This window comes from Lithobates pipiens, unplaced genomic scaffold (assembly GCF_037356315.1).
Source record: "Lithobates pipiens isolate NorthernLeopardFrog02 unplaced genomic scaffold, aLitPip1_a1.2 Scaffold_23, whole genome shotgun sequence".
Taxonomy (NCBI): domain Eukaryota; kingdom Metazoa; phylum Chordata; class Amphibia; order Anura; family Ranidae; genus Lithobates; species Lithobates pipiens.
Genome location: NW_027507785.1, coordinates 107,259,474 through 107,279,436, shown reverse-complemented (window position 1 = coordinate 107,279,436; position 19,963 = coordinate 107,259,474). Strand labels below are relative to the sequence as shown.

Here is a 19,963-nt window from a genome sequence, read left to right as displayed (position 1 = left end):
CCCACTTGACCAATTCATCAATTCCCCCCACTTTTTTTCCTTCTCGCCCTCTTCTCCCTCCTCCCGCGCCTCCCCCCACACGGGAGCGGACACGACCCACTCTGGGGGATCAAATACCTTGTCCTCCTCTTTAACTTCTCATGAGCGACTTCCCCCTCCTCTGAATATATAAATCTTACCCAGCGTGACCATGTATCCCTATATCTTTTTTTTTTTACCAGGGCTGAAAACACTAAGTCTTCCATTACTTCAATGTGCCTTACCTTGTTAAGCCACATTGCAATTGTGGGGGGGGGGTTAAGGTCTTTTCCAGCATAGGGTAATACATGCTTTAGGAGCATCACCCAAATGGCACAAAACTGATTCCCTGCATTTCTGATTTGGCAATTGTGAGCAATGTAGTAGAATGTCAGATCTTTCCGTATTGGGCATTCCATACATTTTTTGTGTTATCCTCTGTACCTCCGACCAATATTGTTCAATCTTGGGACATGCCCAAAAGATGTGAAATAAAGTACCTAGTTCTTGCTGGCATCTCCAACAGCTACCTCTGGAAAGATCTTGCTTAGTACGGGCGGTGTACGTACCACCGTGGTAACAAAACTTATAATTCATCTCTTGGGTACATGTGCAGATTGATGTATTCAGTGATAATGTTATGGTACTCATCAGGGGAGAATGTCCTAATTTAAATATTATTCATTTCCCCCCCCCCACCCCATCTACTAAGACTCGGTATCCGGAAGTCTTCTGAGGGGGCTACCAGCAAGGAGTATATCTTGGAAAGAATATTTCTTTCTATTTTTTTTTTCTCTTTTCCCTTGAAAGGGGAGAAGGAAGAGGCCCGCTATGGGGAATTGATATTGTATTAATATTGTTTTGTTTGTAAAATTGGCAAGAATATATTGTGTTTTTTTATTGTTGTTTAATGGAATATGCTTCGTATATGTAATTATACGAAAGTGTTTCATATATATAATTATCATTAACAACTTACGTTTTGTATCTTTGCAAAGAAATAAAAAAAAATTATATATATATGAATATTATGTGTATATGAATATTTCCAAGAGGTTCTCCTTTCTCGCAGTAGATTTCATACTGCGTCTGCTGTTGTCTATAATTTCCCGGCAGTCCTAAAAAAGTGGTCCAACTGCAGTGCTTGCCATATTCTTACCCTACATCGACCCTCCGGGTGCGTCAACATGGCAAATCGACGGCCAGCTCTCCGTTTCTAAAAAAATGCACCAGTCCACAATTCTACTAAGGTGTAATAGGCATTGTAATATTTAAGCGTATCCAGTACGGCTGTCCCACCTGAGTTTTTAGGTATTGTCAAGAGACTTCTACAAAGCCTCAGTTGTTTCTTAGCCCATATAAACTTAGTAAAAAGCGTATTGGTTTACCGAAAAAAGGTTACTGGAATTGCTATGGGAAGAGTGTGAAACAAAATATAACATTTTCGGTAGTATGCTCATATTTATATTGCAACGATCAAACCAAGAATAGAGTCCCGTGTCATTTATCTAATAGAACCCTGACCGATCTTAACAAGGGTACAAAATTCAACATGAAAAATATTAGTGAGATTTGGTGGAATATTTGTGCCCAGATATTTCAGTGCCAATGTTGTCCATTTAAAATTGGTTTGTAAAGTATGGCGCAAAGATGGGGGTAAGGCAATTCCCATACCCTCTGACTGAATACAATTTATCTTGAAATTTGATAAGCTCCCGTATTTCTCCATTTCCTTCATAAGATTAGTGGAATTTTATAAAAAAAAAAAAAAAAAGCTCTAATAAAAGAGCAAATAGGGGTGATAAAGGGCACCCCTGATGGGTGCCATTAGAAATAGGGAAAGTATCTGAAAACACTCCATTAACTTTTACCATTGCTTGTGGGTTTAGATATACACTAGTAATCCATCACAACATCTGATCTCCAATACCCATATGCTTCAACACTCCAAACAAATTCCCAATTCACCCTATTAAATGCTTGTTCAGCATCAGTGTTTAATAATACACAAGGGATACCCATACGGTTAACACAATGTATCAAATTGAGCGCTTTTATGGTGTTATCCCTCACCTCTGGGGAGGGAATAAACCCCACCTGGTCCAGATGTACCAGCTGGGGGAGCAGTGCTTATAAACAGGAGGCCAATAATTTAGTTAAGGATTTTCAAATCTACATTTAATAGAGAAATTGGCCAATAGCTGCCACATTCGGTTGGGTCCTTTCCTTCTTTTGGAATAATAGATATATGTGCCATTGATGTAGCTGGCGGGAGTCTAGCAGATTGTCCTAGCCCATTAAATACTTTAATCATTTGTGGTCCTAACAATGGTAGGAAGGTCTTACATTGTATGCTAAATCCATCCGATCCCAGCGCTTTCCCCGATTTAACACTACTTACTATTTTTTGCAATTCTTGGAAGGATATTGGTACCTCCAACTCCTCTCTAGTCTGCGCTGGTATATGCAGTAGTTGTGCCGATAAAAGGTATTCCTCTAGAGGAGGGGGGGGGGGGGGGATGGAGAGGTGCGGGAGGTTATAGCGGGTATTGGTAAGTTATATAAAAAAGGAGGTATAGAAGTCCCCCAAATACCTGTGCAATATCTTTTGGTTTCGTTATCAACTGTCCCCTGTTCCCTTTAATTTGGGGTATATATATGTTGCTGTGTATTGGTCCTTAAAGTGGTTGTAAACCCTTACAACACACTTTGACCTACAGGTAAGCCTAGATTAAGGCTTACCTGTAGGTCCAAGAAATATCTCCTAAACCGTATTTTATAACCGCAGATATTTGCCGAAAGACAGGCACTGCTGTCTATGCGTGAAGGCGCACTGAGCGCGGCATCGTCAATGACGAAGATGCCGCGAGTTGCGGCTCCCGTGCGCATGCGTGGGAGTGATGTCATCGCAGCTTCACCAAATGACAGCGGCGGAGCAGCGAGACCCCACCTAGAAGATGGATGCGCCGGACTACAGGGGACAGCGGTGACTTTGCTGGCTCCTGAGTCAGGTAAGTGACACATAATTGACTACTATGCGATGCATAGTAGTCCATTATGCTTTGCCTTTGCAGGGAATGAAAGAGGAAGTAAACTCATCAGGGTTTACTTCCTCTTTAAAGGGGTTGTAAAGGTAAATGTTTTGTCACCTTAATACATTCTATGCATTAAGGTGAAAAAACATCTGACAATGCCAGCGCCCCGTGCCCCCCCCCGTTTTACTTACCTCACCCCTCGAAAATCCCGCGCTCGCCCCCGTCGTCCTTCGCCACTCAGCCTGGCTGCTGATTGGCTGGAGTGGATGGATGGAAAGCAGCGCAGCCATTGGCTCACGCTGCTGTCAATCACATCCACTGACGCGGAGCGCCGGGGCCGTGTGATACAGCGAGCGGCTATAGCCGCCAGCTGTATCACGGGAGCGTGCCCACAGGTGCTTCTCACCATGCGAGGGAGCTCACATGAACGTGAGAAGTACCTGCGAGAGGAAGCCGAGACAGCCACCGAGGGACCCCAGAAGAGCAGGTTTGGGGCCACTCTGCAAAATGAGCTGCACAGTGGAGGCAAGTATAACATGTTTGTCATTTAAAAAAATAAATTATTAAGTTTACAATCCCTTTAAGGGGTCTAGCCAATAATTTACCGCATTTCCCTCCCGATTTATATGAAACTTTCATTGATGCCTTGGCTTTAAAAACTGAGGCGATCTGATATCTGTCTCTGAAGAGATTCTAAGTCCTTTCCAATTTGTATGTTCAGGGTTTCTTTATGTTGCGATTCTAAGCCCGAATGTCAATTAGAGGTTTTGTTAATTGCGCCTCCCGTGCGGTCTTAAGAGGGATCCTAATTAAACATGGATCCTGTATTATGACCACTTTGTGTGCCTCCCACACTATGCCTGGATCCATTCCTGGTGTATCATTTATCTCAAAGTAGGACCCAATTTCCTCTGCTACATTTAACAGACTCTCGTTCAAGCGCCACCGCCGTTCTGAGATATAAGGCAAGTTAGATAACGAAAAACGCATCTTAACCGGTGCATGGTCCAACCAGGTTAGGTTTCCTATGGAAATAGAATTTAACAGATAGCGGGGGACAAAAAAAAAAAAAAAAAAAAAAAAAAAAAAAACACACCACACACACACACGATACGCGAATACGACTGGTGCGGGTTAGAGAAAAATGTATAGTCTCTCCCCCCGCATGCATCGATCAACTGCTGGTCATGGAATATTTGCATCACCCGTTTCCTTACACCCTGTGGTACTGACGATGTGCCCGATGAGGTGTCCATTTTAGCTTCTAGAGGGAGATTAAAATCCCCCCCAAAAAATCTATTTCCCTTCTGTAAAGTCTGTCAGCTTCCGTAAAACGTCTTGATGGCTATTAGGTGTCCATCTTTACCGGGGGGGGGGGGGGGGGGGGGGCAGAACCCACCCTATACCCAATGGAAACCTGCGCCAACTAGAGAAACTGGGATGCCGGGATGGGAACCTGCGATCTGGGCTTGCCAACCAGCCATCCCAGCGCAGGAGGTGGTGGGCCACATCAGAGGGCTCTGCGGGCCAATGGCTGCGCTGCTTTCCATCCATCCACTCCAGCCAATCAGCAGCCAGGCTGAGTGGCGAAGGACGACGGGGGCGAGCGCGGGATTTTCGAGGGGTGAGGTAAGTAAAACGGGGGGGGGGGGGCACGGGGCGCTGGCATTGTCAGATGTTTTTTCACCTTAATGCAACATTAACAAAAAAAAAAAAAAAAAATCCCCTCTCCTCAACCAATTACCCCAAAGGGGGGGGAGTACTTACTACTGGACCTTCTGTGTCAGTTTTTTTCTTCTTCAATTTTAAATATTACAAAGTTTCTTTATTTTATCTATTTTGTTATCAACCCTGTTGGGGGCTTTGTTGAGACGTCAGGGGTCTAAACAGACTCCCCAGTCCCTTTCTCAGCAGCCTCAGCTGCCCTGAAGATGAAGGGGAGGACAGAGGAACACAGAGGGGGACCGGAGGAGAACACGGGTGAACCGGAGGACACAGTGGAGGATAACACCAGGGAAACCAGACCACACAGAGAACATGGAGGGGGACCAGAGGAGGATACAGGGGACAGCCAGGGACAAATCGGTGCGGCGGTGACGGGAGTTACATTTACCAGTCTCCCTTTGTGGCTGTCAATAAAGCAGCTGAAAGCCAAGGGATGGAGAAGCGGCTGTCAGAGGCTTTATTAAAAGCTGCACAGGAAGATCTGTGATTGCAACTCCCCCAGCGCCGCACCGATCATCCCCGACTGTCCAGGTATCAGGTCAAGCATTGGAGCATTTGTACAAGTACTTGTGCAAATTCTCAGTATCGGCACCAATTCTAGTATTGGTATAACCCAAGGGTGCCCAACCAGTGGCCCGCAGAGCCCTCTGATGTGGCCCACCACCTCCTGCGCTGGGATGGCTGGTTGGCAAGCCCAGATCGCAGGTTCCCATCCCGGCATCCCAGAGCATCAGTGTTGTGAATGAAGCCGGCGGTAGAGGAAGCAAGCAGTTGCATAGCAGAGCCACATAAAATGATGCTTCCTGTATAGCGCCACATCCTGTCACAGGCAGTGTGATACCAAATGCATTCTGCCTGGAACAGCAACAGCTGGCGATACCCGAATTGAAGACTGTTATTAAAGGTATGTTTAATACTATAATCACAGTGTATATATGGGCATATCTGTTCTGCAGTGGTTACCGGGCTGCTTTCAAACTGCACTGAGCCATAGACCTATAACCTACAGGTTTGGTGAGCTTTCAGAAAGTGCACAACACCTGCAGGATATAATAGAATTCTATGGCAAAGTGCAGCTAACCCCAAGAAAAGACTGATCATGTGAAAGCAGCCTTAGGCCCCTTTTACATGATCGGTCCGACCCAATCAGACCCTCCATTCACCTCTATGGAGCGGCAAATGTAAACAGACTTGTGTCCATTTACACCTGCATACCTTCAATCCAATCCGCAAAAAAAAAAAAAAAAAAAAAACAAAAAAAAAAAAAAAAAAAGAAAAACAGAAGGGGATCTGTCCCCTTCCATCTGGGCGGATCGGAGGGCCCATAGAGTAGGATTACACCAACATACCAGCTGGGCAACTAGCATTTTCCAACAGAACGATGGCAGCCTCTAGGTGTCTCAAAAGCACACTTTTTTTACTGCACCATAAAGCTGAACTTTGTTCCTATAGAATGTTCACAAACTGAAAACAAATGACTGTGTGGACAAGTCCACATATATAGAATAACCAGAAACAATGCAGTGAGGTTTTACAATGGCAACGTTAGTTTACTCCAGTTTGGTGAATGTTCTAGGACAAGGGCGTCAAAACGATTTCATTGCGGCCCACATCAACATTATGGCTGCCTATAAAAGGGCCAGGACTTTCTTCTAATTAGGTACAGGAACTCAACCATCACCTCTTGTGGGGAGATCATTGGTCAGCATCTGTGCATCTGGGCACAGGTGGGGGATCACAGTGCAGCTTACCACATGATGCCCCATCCCACACTACACCTGCATTTGCTTTGTTCACACTGAGTGCAGGCCAGGCAGAGATCTGTGGGAGCTGCCGAAAAAGGCTTCTGTGTTTACAAGTAACAGTGGTGAGAGGGGAGCAGAGGATGAAAAACAGGTGGCGGAAGAGTGCCACCACATCCTAGCTGAAAAAGCGCCCTGGGTGTGACGGCCACATGAAATAGTCTGACGGGCCTGATTTAGCCCCCGGCCTTGTGTTTGACATATGTCATCTAGTATGAATACAGTAGGTTATTACTACCGTCTTGTAGCACTGGAATGCAGGACCACAATCTGCCTCACAGTCAGTGGGAAAATGTGTAGGTATAGATATACTCACTGGCACTCCAAGTATATTGGATAGCTGGTCAGCTTTGGTCTGACGAAGGCAGTTTCCAGCATTTGTGACAAAGACGACTGGCACCAAGAACTGGCCATGGTTATTTACAAGTTTCTGGAAGGCTTTTCTTGCAGCAGGAATCGGGGTTTTCCCTCTGACAAGCACTCCATCAATGTCGAACAGAAGTCCGAATGTCGGCTGGAAGAAATAAAAAAAAAAAAGTTAAGATTAATCTGAACGGACAACACCGAACAAATATTTATGCAAATAAAACCATAAAGTATAGATAAACCCACATTAAAAGAATACAATTATCCTCTTTGGAATATAGAGCACTCTGCCAAAAGTACAGGAATTGTCAAATTTACTGCGAAAACCATATATTATACCATCTTAGAGGATCTCTAGGCATCATGAATGCTTTAGTAAACCCAAGTTACAAGCGAGACATTGATATTCAGCAGCAGCTCAAGGCAAACTCTCTCCCACCCCATCCTCCACTCTATAAAAACCCTTCCTCAAAGCCAAATCCTCAAGATCAAATCAGTGTTGCAAGCAGCTTTTAGCCAGAACAAAGGAGGGAGGGGGAGGGGATTGAAGAACTAACAAAACAAAAACAGGGAATGCTTCTCATTTCTTGTATTCTCCAGATCAATAAATCTATGTTGGTACATTTGGTTGGTTAGACATACAGCAGTCAAGCACTGATCTCAAATTTAGAAGATGTACTCCGACATAAGGAAGACTGCCTACATATTTGCTGACAAAAGGACATGAGCTGTCCGAATACAAATGTCAAACTGAGCTTGATTAACAGCCAGTCATTAATCTTCATGCCGTATGGCCACACTGAGGCTCCCTTTTAAAGATCTCAGAAAGAAGGTCAGTCTGCATTTAGTCTCCTGTCCTACAAAAGGACCAGATTCAACCTCCTTGCTGCAGCTTTCAATGAATCATTTGCATTTTTTAAATGCATTGCACAACGTCATTCTAAGGTCACGTGTGTATGTGTACACAGACCTCATGTGTGGTTCGCTTGAGTTGCTAAAATTCGTTTTTAAAGACACACACACACAAAACAAACAAACAAACAAACAAACAAACACACACACTTTTCATGATGGCCAGCAAATATTATTACTTCCCATGAGAACATTAAAAAGTTTTTTTTTTTCTTCTTATTTGCTGTTAGATCATTTTTGTATATAGAGAGCCAGGACAGTTATCCCAGATGCAGATGATCGGGGCTCGCCACAGCGCCTAGAGGCGATTCAGTTCGCATTGTGCACTATACAAGCATTTCATTCATTCATCCCTTTTGCCCCCTTATAAATCCGGCACTGCCAACCACCATATACTACTACTACCACCAAATGGAGACGGTTTAAGAAAGAAATAGAGACTGTGCACATAGAAGAGTAAGGACGCATTCACACACGCAGGTTGCAGAAAAATACTGCAAAGATGACATTTTTGTGCATTTAGGTGTACTGAAAAAAAATAAAAAATGAATGGAGCTGTCCAATTCTAGGTGCCTCAACACACAAAATTGCACACACTGCTGCACATTGTGACTGGGCACTCATAAGTAGATAAAGTGAAGCTCTGTTCACATTAAGAAATCCAATCATGTGCAAGGGAAATAACTTTTGCTTACACGTGATTGGACGAACGAAGTGAATGCTCCGTTTCCTTTACCAAGCTAAAAGTGAACATTCCTTTTTAAAACCATATATTCATTTAGCACACCCCACTGTCTTGTGATACTGTGGAAAAATAGTAACAACTGCTGGCAATTCATGCCTACATTTCTCTTATTCAACCCACAGGCTGAATGTGAGAAGAAAAAAAAAAAAAAAAACAACAACAACACACCACACAAAACAATGGATCCCTCCCCCTCCATGTTAAACAGCATGGAATGGAGGCATCTCTAGTGCCAGCTATTGTATTCTGAGAGCCACAGCTGCCCGAATACCCAGACAGGGACTGCATCTGATTGGATGCAATTACTGCTCAATTGACAATTTCCCCACAAAGCTTCTTTGATTTTTCTGTTTCAGTCATTTATTAATATTTTGAAAAGAGTAAAACATCACATGGCAGAGTAGCAAACAATCCTGGCATGCTCTCTACATGGAACAAAAGAAGACCTTGGCCATTGGGTTGGGTATTCCACAAGGCCTTGGGTAAGCATATGGACACAAACACATAAAGAAGGGATAACAAGCATTTAGCTACAAACTGAATATGAAGCTTTCTTCGATTTTTGTCAAGCTGGGTGATGCCAACAGGGTCATTCAGGACTCAAAATTTCAATTCAAGAGGAATCAACTGAAATGTGAGCTTTAGGTCTGAAAACCCCAATACAGTGGTGGGCACTTCAATGATCTCTAGATTACATAGGATTCCTTAAGGTTAAAAACTATTATGTAAAGTCAACGAGTTCAATACACCCAAAGGAGAATATCGTGACAAGACAAAGGCCAAGCTATAGATTCTGACAATTAGGATGCCTTCCAAAGGACATAGTTAATGATACGTTTTGCCAAGAACTGGCAGTCCTCTTAAGTAGAAATAAAAAAAAACACAACACAGAATGATGCAAACCACTCTGAGGGCCCTTTCACAATTGTGTGTCATTACAACACCTAAACATGTATGGGCCTCTGAACCTGAAGGTTCCCATTACATTGATCGTCATTCATACCCATGGTTGCAGGAAAGAAAATCACATCTATGGCCTGCCTAACACTCAAGACATTTGGGTATTTGCTTGCCTCTTCCCAAGATCTGGCCCACCACTTGCATCTTGCGCAGAGGGCTTGAGGATTATATTTAGTTATGTTTTCGGGAAGCTCTGTATATCACCCTGCTGGCTCGCCCTTCTCACCCACAATTATCCTCCACTGCATAAAGAAGCACAGAGATCCAATGATGACATCACTGGGTCTAAAACAGCGCTTAAAGCGAAACTTCCCCCTTGTGTGGAGCTTTGCTTTAAATCTCAGCTTCATAAATAGCAAGAGAGAACATGATCACATGACCAACCTTTAAATGAGTGTTAAGTAATTTGATGCATGCTTCTAGGGGCATATTGGGTTAAAAAGTTTTAACAAATTACAATTTTATTTATTTATACCTTTGACGTATCCATAGATATTGGGGATTGCTTCAGATCTTGTTTTCTGTGCAATTGTGTGCAATTACGCCCTGCACATCCTATTTGTGTAGCTTACGACATAAGACACATTTGTGCAATCTGTTTTGAAATGGATGACGACTCTTAGCGACTCACTGCTAGCAATTTTAGTCGAGCTACCACAGTACTAAAATTACTGGTGCAGTTCTAGTCTTTAACGCAAAAGGTTTTAGAAAAGCATGATAAACTTTTTTTTTTCCCCCTTATTAAAAAATAAATAAATAAATAATAATAAAAAATTTTTTTTTAAAAAGTCACCAACGATGTATGAGTAAGCCAATTTGCGTTTTAAGTAACTGATCCTTTATGTGGCATTAAAAGGCTAAAGCCTGCCCCCAAAAGAAACACATCCCTATTAACGGCTTACTGCGCATTTGATAACAGTTTAATTACATGCACAGGGAAGCTCCAAAACTGTAAGCAACTTAAGAATTCTTATCTTTTACTGGCTTACCATTTTTGGTTTAGCTTTATGCAAACTATTGTCGTTGGGTATTTTTAGGTGGAGGCAGAGGGATTGTGCAGTCTGTCAATGAGATTACTAACAGGAAGTCAGCTGAGTGTAGCTATAAAAATACAAAATGTCCTTTTCATCATTTTCAGTTCTCATATGCTGCTTTTTTTTAGTTTAACAGAAAAACAAAAGAAAAAAGGGAGGACATGATATTACTACAGCTCTCAGCTTGCTATGTGGCCAAATACAGCCCACCAGACACCAGAGGATCATGTGATCCTCTTACCTCTCCTGCAGCAACCCCCTCATCTCAGCAGTTGATGGAAGGACAGAACTTGTCCTACAGACCCTGCGCCTCTTTGTAGAGCCGCAGCACTCCTCATTTCCACCTCTCCTGGTATCGGTATTCAGCAAACACTCTGGTAGCCAACTCCAGCCATCCTCTGGTCCTCCTACAGACCCTGCACTCCTCAGCTTCGCCTGAGCTTCCTTACATCACAGTGCACACCCCCCCCCTCTTTTGTGCTGCTGCTGGAAAGGACGGTGGGGAACTCTACATCTGATAGTGGGAGGGCTCTGGTTTTACAGATACAACCAGTCCTTTAGGGGCAGCCATGATGCTGGTGCAGCCCACAATGAAGTAGAGTTTTGACAACCCTGCTATAGCCCATTTTCCTCAGGCACTCACATGGAGCTAATCGAATGGTCCTTTCACATGGGCATCATCCCACACCATAGTTAAAGCGGAGGTCCACCCTAAAGTGGACCTTCCGCTCATCTGAACCCCCCCCCCCTCCGGCGCCACAATTGGCACCTTTCAGGGGGGAGGGGGGTGCAGATACCTGTACAGTTCAGGTATCTGTACCCACTCCCGGGATAGCTCTCTGCGGAAAGGGGCGTATATTACGCCCCTTTCCGCAAGTGCCCCGCTGCCTGCTGGGAAAACACACAGATCCCAGAGGCAGCGGGGACCGTCCTCATTGCGCAGCGCGGCTCGCGCAGTAGGGATCTGGGAAATGAAGCCGAAAGGCTCCATTTCCTGATTCTCATACCCAAGATGGCGGCGGCAGCACCCGAGATACGATCTACAGATCGGCTTCGGGTGCCGACATCGCTGGCGTGCTGGACAGGTAAGTGTCACTATTTTAAAAGTCAGCAGCTGCAGTATTTGTAGCTGCTGGCTTTTAAAAAAAAAAAAAAAAAAAAAAAAAAGCGGAGTCCCGGTGGACTCCCGCTTGAAAAAAAAAAAAAAAAAGTGTTGTGTGTGTGTGTACATACATACATTCTCCTCTTCCTTCTACCTATACCATACTGTTTGTAAAATAAGTATTTACATTGTAAATTTATAATCAGCCTGGGGGGTGGTTAGGTGATCCAGGATCAGTAGCTCCCTGTCTCAAAGAGTGCTTGACAATGGGGCTAAATTCTGTGATGTCCGTTATCAGTGCTCCTTTACATCCCCTGCAGCAGCCACACACTGTCACAGGGGAGCTGCTGCTTCTGGATCATGTTGACTACACCCAAGCTAGAAAAATAAAATAGGCATTTACAGCGCTCATTAACAAACAGTAAGCAGCATTGGTAGGAGGGGAGGCAACATTTTTTTAAGCAGACTTTAGCCTATACTTTCTCTTTAAATCATTAATTGAGAACAGAGACACTGCAAGGCCAAATATAAGCTTTTATGGCCCTCTGTCCACCATATTAAAATGTGTCCTTCACTTTTACTTTCAAAATCATAAAACGGACTTCTAATAAATTGATGTTTACTGATACCCATTGGCAAGCCTGCGTAAAAAAACATCAGAGGATGTAATCCTATATCCAGTTTTTAATTGTCAGTATACATCCACCATACTACTTTTTTTTTTTTGAAGAGGAACAAACAGGAATGAAAAAGGGGGCATGACAGAACACCTGTGTGAAAAGGGGGCTGAAAGTAAATTTTTCTTCCAACAATTTACTGTTTATGTTAACCTTATAACCGATATGCAGAATTAGTCTCTAGATATGGAGCCATCGGCAACCCTGCAGAGCAAGTGCCAGAATAAATTTACAAGGCAAACTCTTATCTCAACCAGCTTGAGCAGGCCAGTATTGGAGTCCATGGGAGTACCTGTGTTTGCTCTCAGTGAAGGATGGCTACAGGACTTTGTAAAAGATTGGGCTGAAGAGATAGTGGAAGTACATACCGGTAGTCAGATCAGCCAGCTGCAGCCCGCAGAAATCCACAAGAATCCAGATTCAAACTGGTTCCAGTCAGGCACACCATGCTCTTCCTTTTGGAATTTATGTGTATGAATATTTGACAGCTTGCAAGAGAACACAGCACCCAATAATATATTGTTTTGTTCATAAAATCACTCCTAGCATTTCCCAACCACACTACACCCAGAACTAATTTCACCTATTTAGCGGAGTTTAATTAAGGACACATTCACACGATTTCCAGTTACCTGAAATATTACGCATGGCTCGCTGCTGGAGCCAACATTGCACCAGCCTGCAGGGTAAAATGCTGCGCTTTACCAGTCTAGTGTGCACATCGCCTTACAGTCCTTCACACCATACTGCAGTTACAGTATATAAGGGCTGCCATGCATTTTAGTGCTGGTACACACAAGTGAGCTTTCATATGCAACTTGAGTCACACAGAAATCATATGACAAGGGAAATCTCATTGAATAGTGCCAATTCTCACTATGCAAAAACTTAGCCAAGTTGCAAAGTCACTATACAATAGAACTGAAAAATCACATCACATCACAGTAGTGTGACCCAGGCCAAAGTGTTCATCCGTTGAGAAGGGTTTTGAAGTCTTATTTCCTTTAACATAGTTCCCAGTTCCCTGGAAGGCTCAAAAAAAAAAAAAAAAAAATCTTCACTTCAGCCATGTTGAATTTCGATGCCTTGCAATGCGCAAACAATGCATACATGTACATATTGTAGTGTGAAGGCGGCACATAGTTGATTTACTAAAAGGCAAATCCACTTGGAAGTGTAGACAGTGACACTGTACATCCAAGGGAAGATGTAAGGAAAAATAAAATAAAACCCAGAATTTTTTGCTTGTACATGATTGGATGAGCAGAGCTTCCCCTCAGAGCTACAGCGACTGCACTTCCAAGTGCACTTGCAGTGCAGAGTGGTTTTGCCTTTAGCAAATCAACCCCATAGTGTTTTACTAAGTTTTAGTAAATAAACCCCACAGCGTTACCAAGCCCCATTTTCTATTTTCAGTAACCTGCATTTTCCACACTGGATAAACACAGGACATTCCCTAGAGCTACAGAAAGCAAACACTTTCCAGGTGTCTCATTTACAATAACACAGGTGTGATGTGCGGTGCACAAAAACCCCACACAGCATGCGATGTGCTCAAACACGCATTGCTCAGCTTCCTACTGCAGAGGACTTTGCACAGTAAAAAAATAAAAAGTTGCGTTTTGCTATGGCCTGAGGCTCCATTCACACAATTTCAGGGTGCAAAGTTAATGCAACTTTGGCTTTGACCAATGATAATGGACAAGGCTCATCCAATTTAGCTATACCGAGTTCCAGTTTCCAAACAGAGTTTACTTGTATTATTTATAATTGCTTGACAAGTTAAAATCAACTAGTGACTGCACAAGGGTCCCCTTTCTTTTAGATAGGTGGGTAATTATCCTGGGGAAAGAGGGGGGGAGCTGTTTGTCTCCTGGCAAATCTTTCCACCTGTTAACCATTTCATTATAGAAAACATTTTTTTTTGTGGCAGAGTAAACAAGAATATGACCCCATGGTCAAATTCATCACGCAAAAGAGTCACCCTTCCTGGGACTTTGCCATGATTTTAGCCTGAAGCAGAGGTCCCAATCCGGTGTATATAAATAGAATATATAAATAGATGGGAAGAGAGTCATGTTCCCGCACACATGGATAGTAAATTTGACCTGGCACACCATTTTCTGCCCCAGGATCTTAATGACCCTGTAATGGACTTTAAGGGCGCTGTCACACTTGTGTGCGTTTTTCCATGCACCGCATTCACAATTTTAAGTACGTCACAGGAGATTGTAATGTACACGATTATAGGAAAGGACTTCTGTTTTTTTTGTTTTTTTTTCATAAAAGTCATGTACTGCCACCATTTTCTCTTTCACAACAAAATGTTTTACTACTGCCAGCATTCTTGTAAGGATAATGGGAGAGAGAAATATATAAAAAATTATATCCAAGCCAAGATGATAACAGTACAAAAGTCACCACGTGTTTTTTAGGACCCCATAAGACAGTATGCACCTTGGAACAAATGCCCAGAATGCAACTTTTTGAAGCAAAATGTTTTTTTTTTTTTTTTTTGAGAAACATAACCCCTCCCCCCCTCACCACACATATTTAAGTTTAAACACAGCAGACAAAAAGGAGCACCAAGCTCCCCCCCCAAATTACTAGGATGACAGACTGCAGACAATAAGACATACATAAATCATAATGAAGGAAATGGCATGGTCACCTTAATGTTTAGGATCACCATCATGTTTATTACGATCATAATTTGGCCAATTTGCACATAATGGTGTATCAGATATTTACTGTCAGTGTCTAACTTAAGTACCTTATAATGACGACATTGTGCACTGGGTCTCCCACTGCCACCTGTGAGGAAGACAAGTGCAGCCATCCAGTATTCTTCTGGGACGCTGGCCTGTCTCGCCAGGGTCTCCTGCTGCCCGCAGCAGCCTGTTGTGAGCAGGGTGGAGGACAAGTGCAGGAAGTAGAATCTGGTCACCCGCTGCAGCTGGTGTAACAGTGACTATCTTGGGACACTCATGTGTCTAGTCTCCTCTTACAGCAGCCAGCTCACGCGGCAACGCCAGGCGGGAAAAACGGGCGTGGCTAATGCCCACGCCTGCTTTCAGAGAGGCAGAGTACAGTGCACGGTGTGTGGATGTCATCCGAAAATTGATTAGGTCAGTCGTAGCATTGATGCCGAGTTGCAGATGGCTGAATCGCGATGCATTGATGCTGCAAATAAATTTAACACCGCTAGTTAAAACAGGCAGCAAGTAGACAGCATATTGCCTCCTCACTGCCCTTCAAGTGCTCTCTGAAATGCAATCCACCACGGATTGCACTTCAGATGGCAACACTTAGGCCGCGTACACACGGGCGGATTGTCTGTCCAACTTAGTCCGCTGAACAGTGTTTCAGCGGACAATCCGCTCGTGTGTGGGCTTCAGTGGACTTTTTCAGCGGACAATCTGACGAACAAAGTCTTACGGAATTTCCGTAAGACAGTCCGTTCAAACTTGGTTTTGTCCGTCCAAACTTGGTTTCAGCGGACAGTCCGCTCGTGTGTAGGCAAGTTGGACGGACTAAGTATGGCGCATGCTCAGAAAGGGTTTACACGGCCGAAGGTTGCATTGCAGTGTATAGGACGTCGTTTTTCTAGTCCCGTCGTACGTGCTGTACACGTCATCACGCACGCTTTCAGCGGACTGTCTGCTCATCGTGTGTGGTCAAGTCCATTCATGCTAATTTTGAACAGACGGTCTGTCGGATTGTCTGCCGAACTTAGTTGGGCAGACAATCCGCCCGTGTGTACGCGGCCTTAGGTAAATGAGTCCTAAAAGTTGCAGTCTTTTCTGCCATTGTACACGAGGCATTACAGTATTTACTGCAATCAGTCATGGCTTGGTGAAATGCGCATAGTAACTGTCTGCACATTCTAAACATACTCTCCATGTCCCATCTATTAATAGTAAATGTCAGATGGGGCTTTTACACGCCCTGTTTACACTAACAAATGCAACAGTGGTTTTCCCTCATTCAGAAGAAAAGCAGTCTATCCTCTTCCTCCTCCTCCTCCTCTTTTTCTCCCCCCCCCCCCCCCTTGAGTTCCATGCAGTAATTGAACTGTCATTTTATTAAAAATGTGTTATTTTACCTTTCCTACATTCCAATGTATCCTAAATTACTGAAATTCATGCTCTATACAGTGCATGTAAACATTATGATCTGCACCATACATAATACTGCTGATCTCAATAAGACCCACAGAAAAGGGCTGAATTCATAACCCCATATAGCGCAAGTATACCTCCCCTGATCATTAGAGCAATCCACTCCCAAAATGCAGCATGGAGGCTCATCATTAACATGCACACTTTACATTCTTATCTTAATATTTGCAGTCTATTGTTACCACATGCAGATTGTACAGTTATTTACTTAGGTTTTGTTGCTTTAGCAAGTTCTATCTGCTGCTTCCTCCTGATACTACAATGAACAGAGAGGCATCAGATGCACTTGCCATCAGTGACATACCAAAAAAAACATAAAAGTGGAAGTTTCATTTTTTAACATTAAAAACAACCACACTGCATGCAGGGGTTGTAAACGCTCACTTTTTTTTCACCTCAATGCATCCTATGCATATAAAAAAGGGGAGTTACTGCCAAGGTGGTGTATGCTGTACAGCAGGACATGGCTCTGTCACTGATGTAAGAAGCTGGGGTGTTAATCAAGGTTAGTTCCAGTGGGGATGCTGAGAATTGTATAGGGTTAAAGGGGTTGTAAAGCTTTGTTTTTTATTTTCTAAATAGGTTCCTTTAAGCTAGTGCATTGTTTGTTCACTTACCTTTTCCTTCGATTTCCCTTCTAAATGTTTTTTTTCTGTCTGAATTTCACGCTTCCTGTTTCTCCTCATTAAACTTCACACCATCATCTGAGCAGTGTTTAGTCAGCCAGAACAGCTTACTGAGGAGGAACAGGAAGTGAGAAATTCAGACAAAGAAAAAAAAAAAACATTTAGAAGGGAAGTCGAAGGAAAGGGTAAGTGAACCAACAATGCACTAGCTTAAAAGGAAACCATTTATAAAATAAAACAAACCTTTACAACCCCTTTAAAGTGGTTGCAAGCCCTTACAGACGACTTTGACCTACAGGCAAGCCTAGATTAAGGTTTACCTGTAGGTCCAGGAGATATTTGCAAAAAGACAAACACTGCTGTCTACGGCGCATGCACAGTAGACAGCGGCGTGCGCTCCCTGAGCATGCCACTGCTAACGGCGATACGCCGTTAGTGACGTCATCGTGGCTCCGGCCAATCACAGTGCCAGAGCCACGATACCTGGAAATTAGATGGACGCTCCATGGAGAGAAAAAAAAAAAAAAAAAAAAGAGAAGAAGAAGGGGACAGTGGTGACATCGCTGGCTCCCGTGTCAGGTAAGTGACACATAATGGGCTACTATGCAATGCATAGTAGCTCATTATACTTTGTTGCAGGGAAACAGAGGAAGTAAACTTATAAAAAAAAAAACAAACAAACAAACAAACAAACAAACAGTCTAATAGGTTAGTTCAGTAGGGGTATGGGGAGTGTCATTGCAGGTTGGTTGAATAGGGGGGTAGGGAGCATTAGAGCAGGCCAGTTCAGGAGGGGTGTGGCAGCGTTCATGTGGGAGGATTGAACAGACACAGTTGGCCTGTAAAGACTGTCCATTTTTTTTTATATCATTTCTAGTTTTATGGGATTCCCCCCACCCTAGTGACAGTGAATACAGAGACAAGTAGTTTCTTAAATCAGGAATCAAACCGAAAAGCTGAGTTAGACTTGCCAGTAACTCCTTTTCTGAGAGTCTTCCAAGATAGCCATGAGACCTAGAGCTCCCGCCACCAGGATAGGAAACACGTTAACCTCCACCAGATAAAAGGGCGGTCCTCCAGGCCCCATGTTAGTATTCAAGTACCATAGGACGTCCCTGTAAAACATATGCATAATACACATAACTTCAAGACAAAACCAGGTGGGAATCCAGCTGTCCTGGAAGACTCTCGGAAGAGGAGTTACCGCCAAGTCTAACTCAGCTTTTCTCCAAGCGTCTCCCAGGACAGCCATGAGACGATGAGCCAGAACTTACCAGTCTAGGGGAGAGAACTGCCTGAAGGACCTTGCGACCAAAAATGCCTGTTCCTGAGCGGATAGATCCAGGCGATAAGGTTTAATGAAGGTTGAAAAACTGGACCATGTGGCAGCTGTGCAAATTTGTTCCGGTGAGGCTCCAGCCCTCTCAGCCCAAGACGCAGACAAGGCTCTTGTTGAGGGCGCAGTGACAAAAGGCAGCAGAACTTCCCTAATTTTGTAGGTTTTAGAAATAGCTTGCTTTATCCATCTAGCCAAGGGGGCTTTAGATGCACCCTTTCCTTTGTGTGCTCCTGAAAAGAGGACAACCAAAAGGTGTCCATTTTTCTCGTCTTCGTGACTGACCTCAAGGGAGATGAGAAGAATTCCCACGTCTAAAAAACAAATGTTCTCTTGGTCACCCTTTGGCAAGCTACAAAATGGCTCGAACTACAACGTCCTGGCTGCTTTAAAAAAAAAAAAAAAAAAAAAAAACAAACACACACACACACACACACACAAGCCAAAGTGGCAAGCAACTTAACCCTCTGGGAATTCTACCCCAATTCAAAACGGGTGGGGGGTCCTGCACCATATATTCCAGACCTTGGAATATATGACTCTAGTGACTGGTTTTCTGCAATTTACCAGAGTCTTTACTACTTAGTCAGAGAACCCCTGGAACTTGCATCCGTTGTGAACCTCTGGGATATAGGAGTGGACAATGGTAGACTTCTTGTTATGTGAAGGTGCATCCTCCTCCACCACAAGCTTTTTTTTTTTTTACCCTGGACGGTAACAAGACCCTTGATTCCAAGGAACTTGCGTCTCCGTCCCAGTTCCTTAGCAGAAACAGCCGTAATGGGCGTTGATGACATCTTGTCCATGGCACAGCTGGAAAGCAAGAGGTCATCAGACCCACTGTTCTAGAAACTTCTCTCAACAATACAGACCGATTGGTCTGTAAGGCTGACATTGTTTGCATCATATTTGAGACCTGCAGGAGAAAAACTTTGGTCTACTGAGCAAAATTTGTATCCCAGATATGTCACTTTCTGGGCTGGAATTAAGGAAGATTTCTCCTTGTTTATTAACCAGCCTAGAGATGAAGGAAGTCCTGTACGGCCTGGAGATCTAATAACTTTTGGTATGACCCCACCACTAGGTGGTCATCCAGGTAAGGGATAATAGTTATCACATTTAAACTTAGAAGAGCCAGCACCTCCCCCAACACCTTTGTAAAGATGTGTGAGGCTGAGGTCAGACCGAAGGAGAGGTCTTGAAATTGAAAGTTCTTAATCTCTGTTCCCATCTTGACCGCTAGTCTGAATAATCTTTGGAAGGCTGGATGAATCCAAAGTGGCCATGAAGCAGTTTGGGTAAAGCAGGTTTTTGATTGAGAACACCGTCTCCATATGAAAGTGCTTGTACCTGATTGAACGGTTTAGAAACCGGAGGTTCAGGATAAGCTGATATTTTCCCGACGGCTTTCTGATGACAAATATATGGGAATAAAATCCCTTGC

The 19,963-nt window shown here is 43.5% G+C and overlaps 1 protein-coding gene across 2 annotated transcripts in view; it reads right to left on the bottom strand.

Annotated features, from left to right (window-relative positions):
* The window catches only part of LOC143927790 (haloacid dehalogenase-like hydrolase domain-containing 5), a 44,025-nt gene that overhangs the window by 16,519 nt on the left and 7,543 nt on the right, over positions 1-19,963 (bottom strand). Inside the window, exons 1-2 of one of the 2 annotated variants that reach the window (XM_077452150.1) lie at positions 7,286-7,812; positions 6,897-7,094 (exon numbers count right to left, since the gene is read on the bottom strand). In XM_077452150.1, coding sequence (XP_077308276.1) covers positions 6,897-7,094; positions 7,286-7,288 — 201 coding nt within the window. In that variant the 5' untranslated portion in view covers positions 7,289-7,812. Of the gene's footprint in view, positions 1-6,896; positions 7,095-7,285; positions 7,813-19,963 lie in introns of those variants that run through there. The other variant, XM_077452149.1, reaches the window with a different exon arrangement.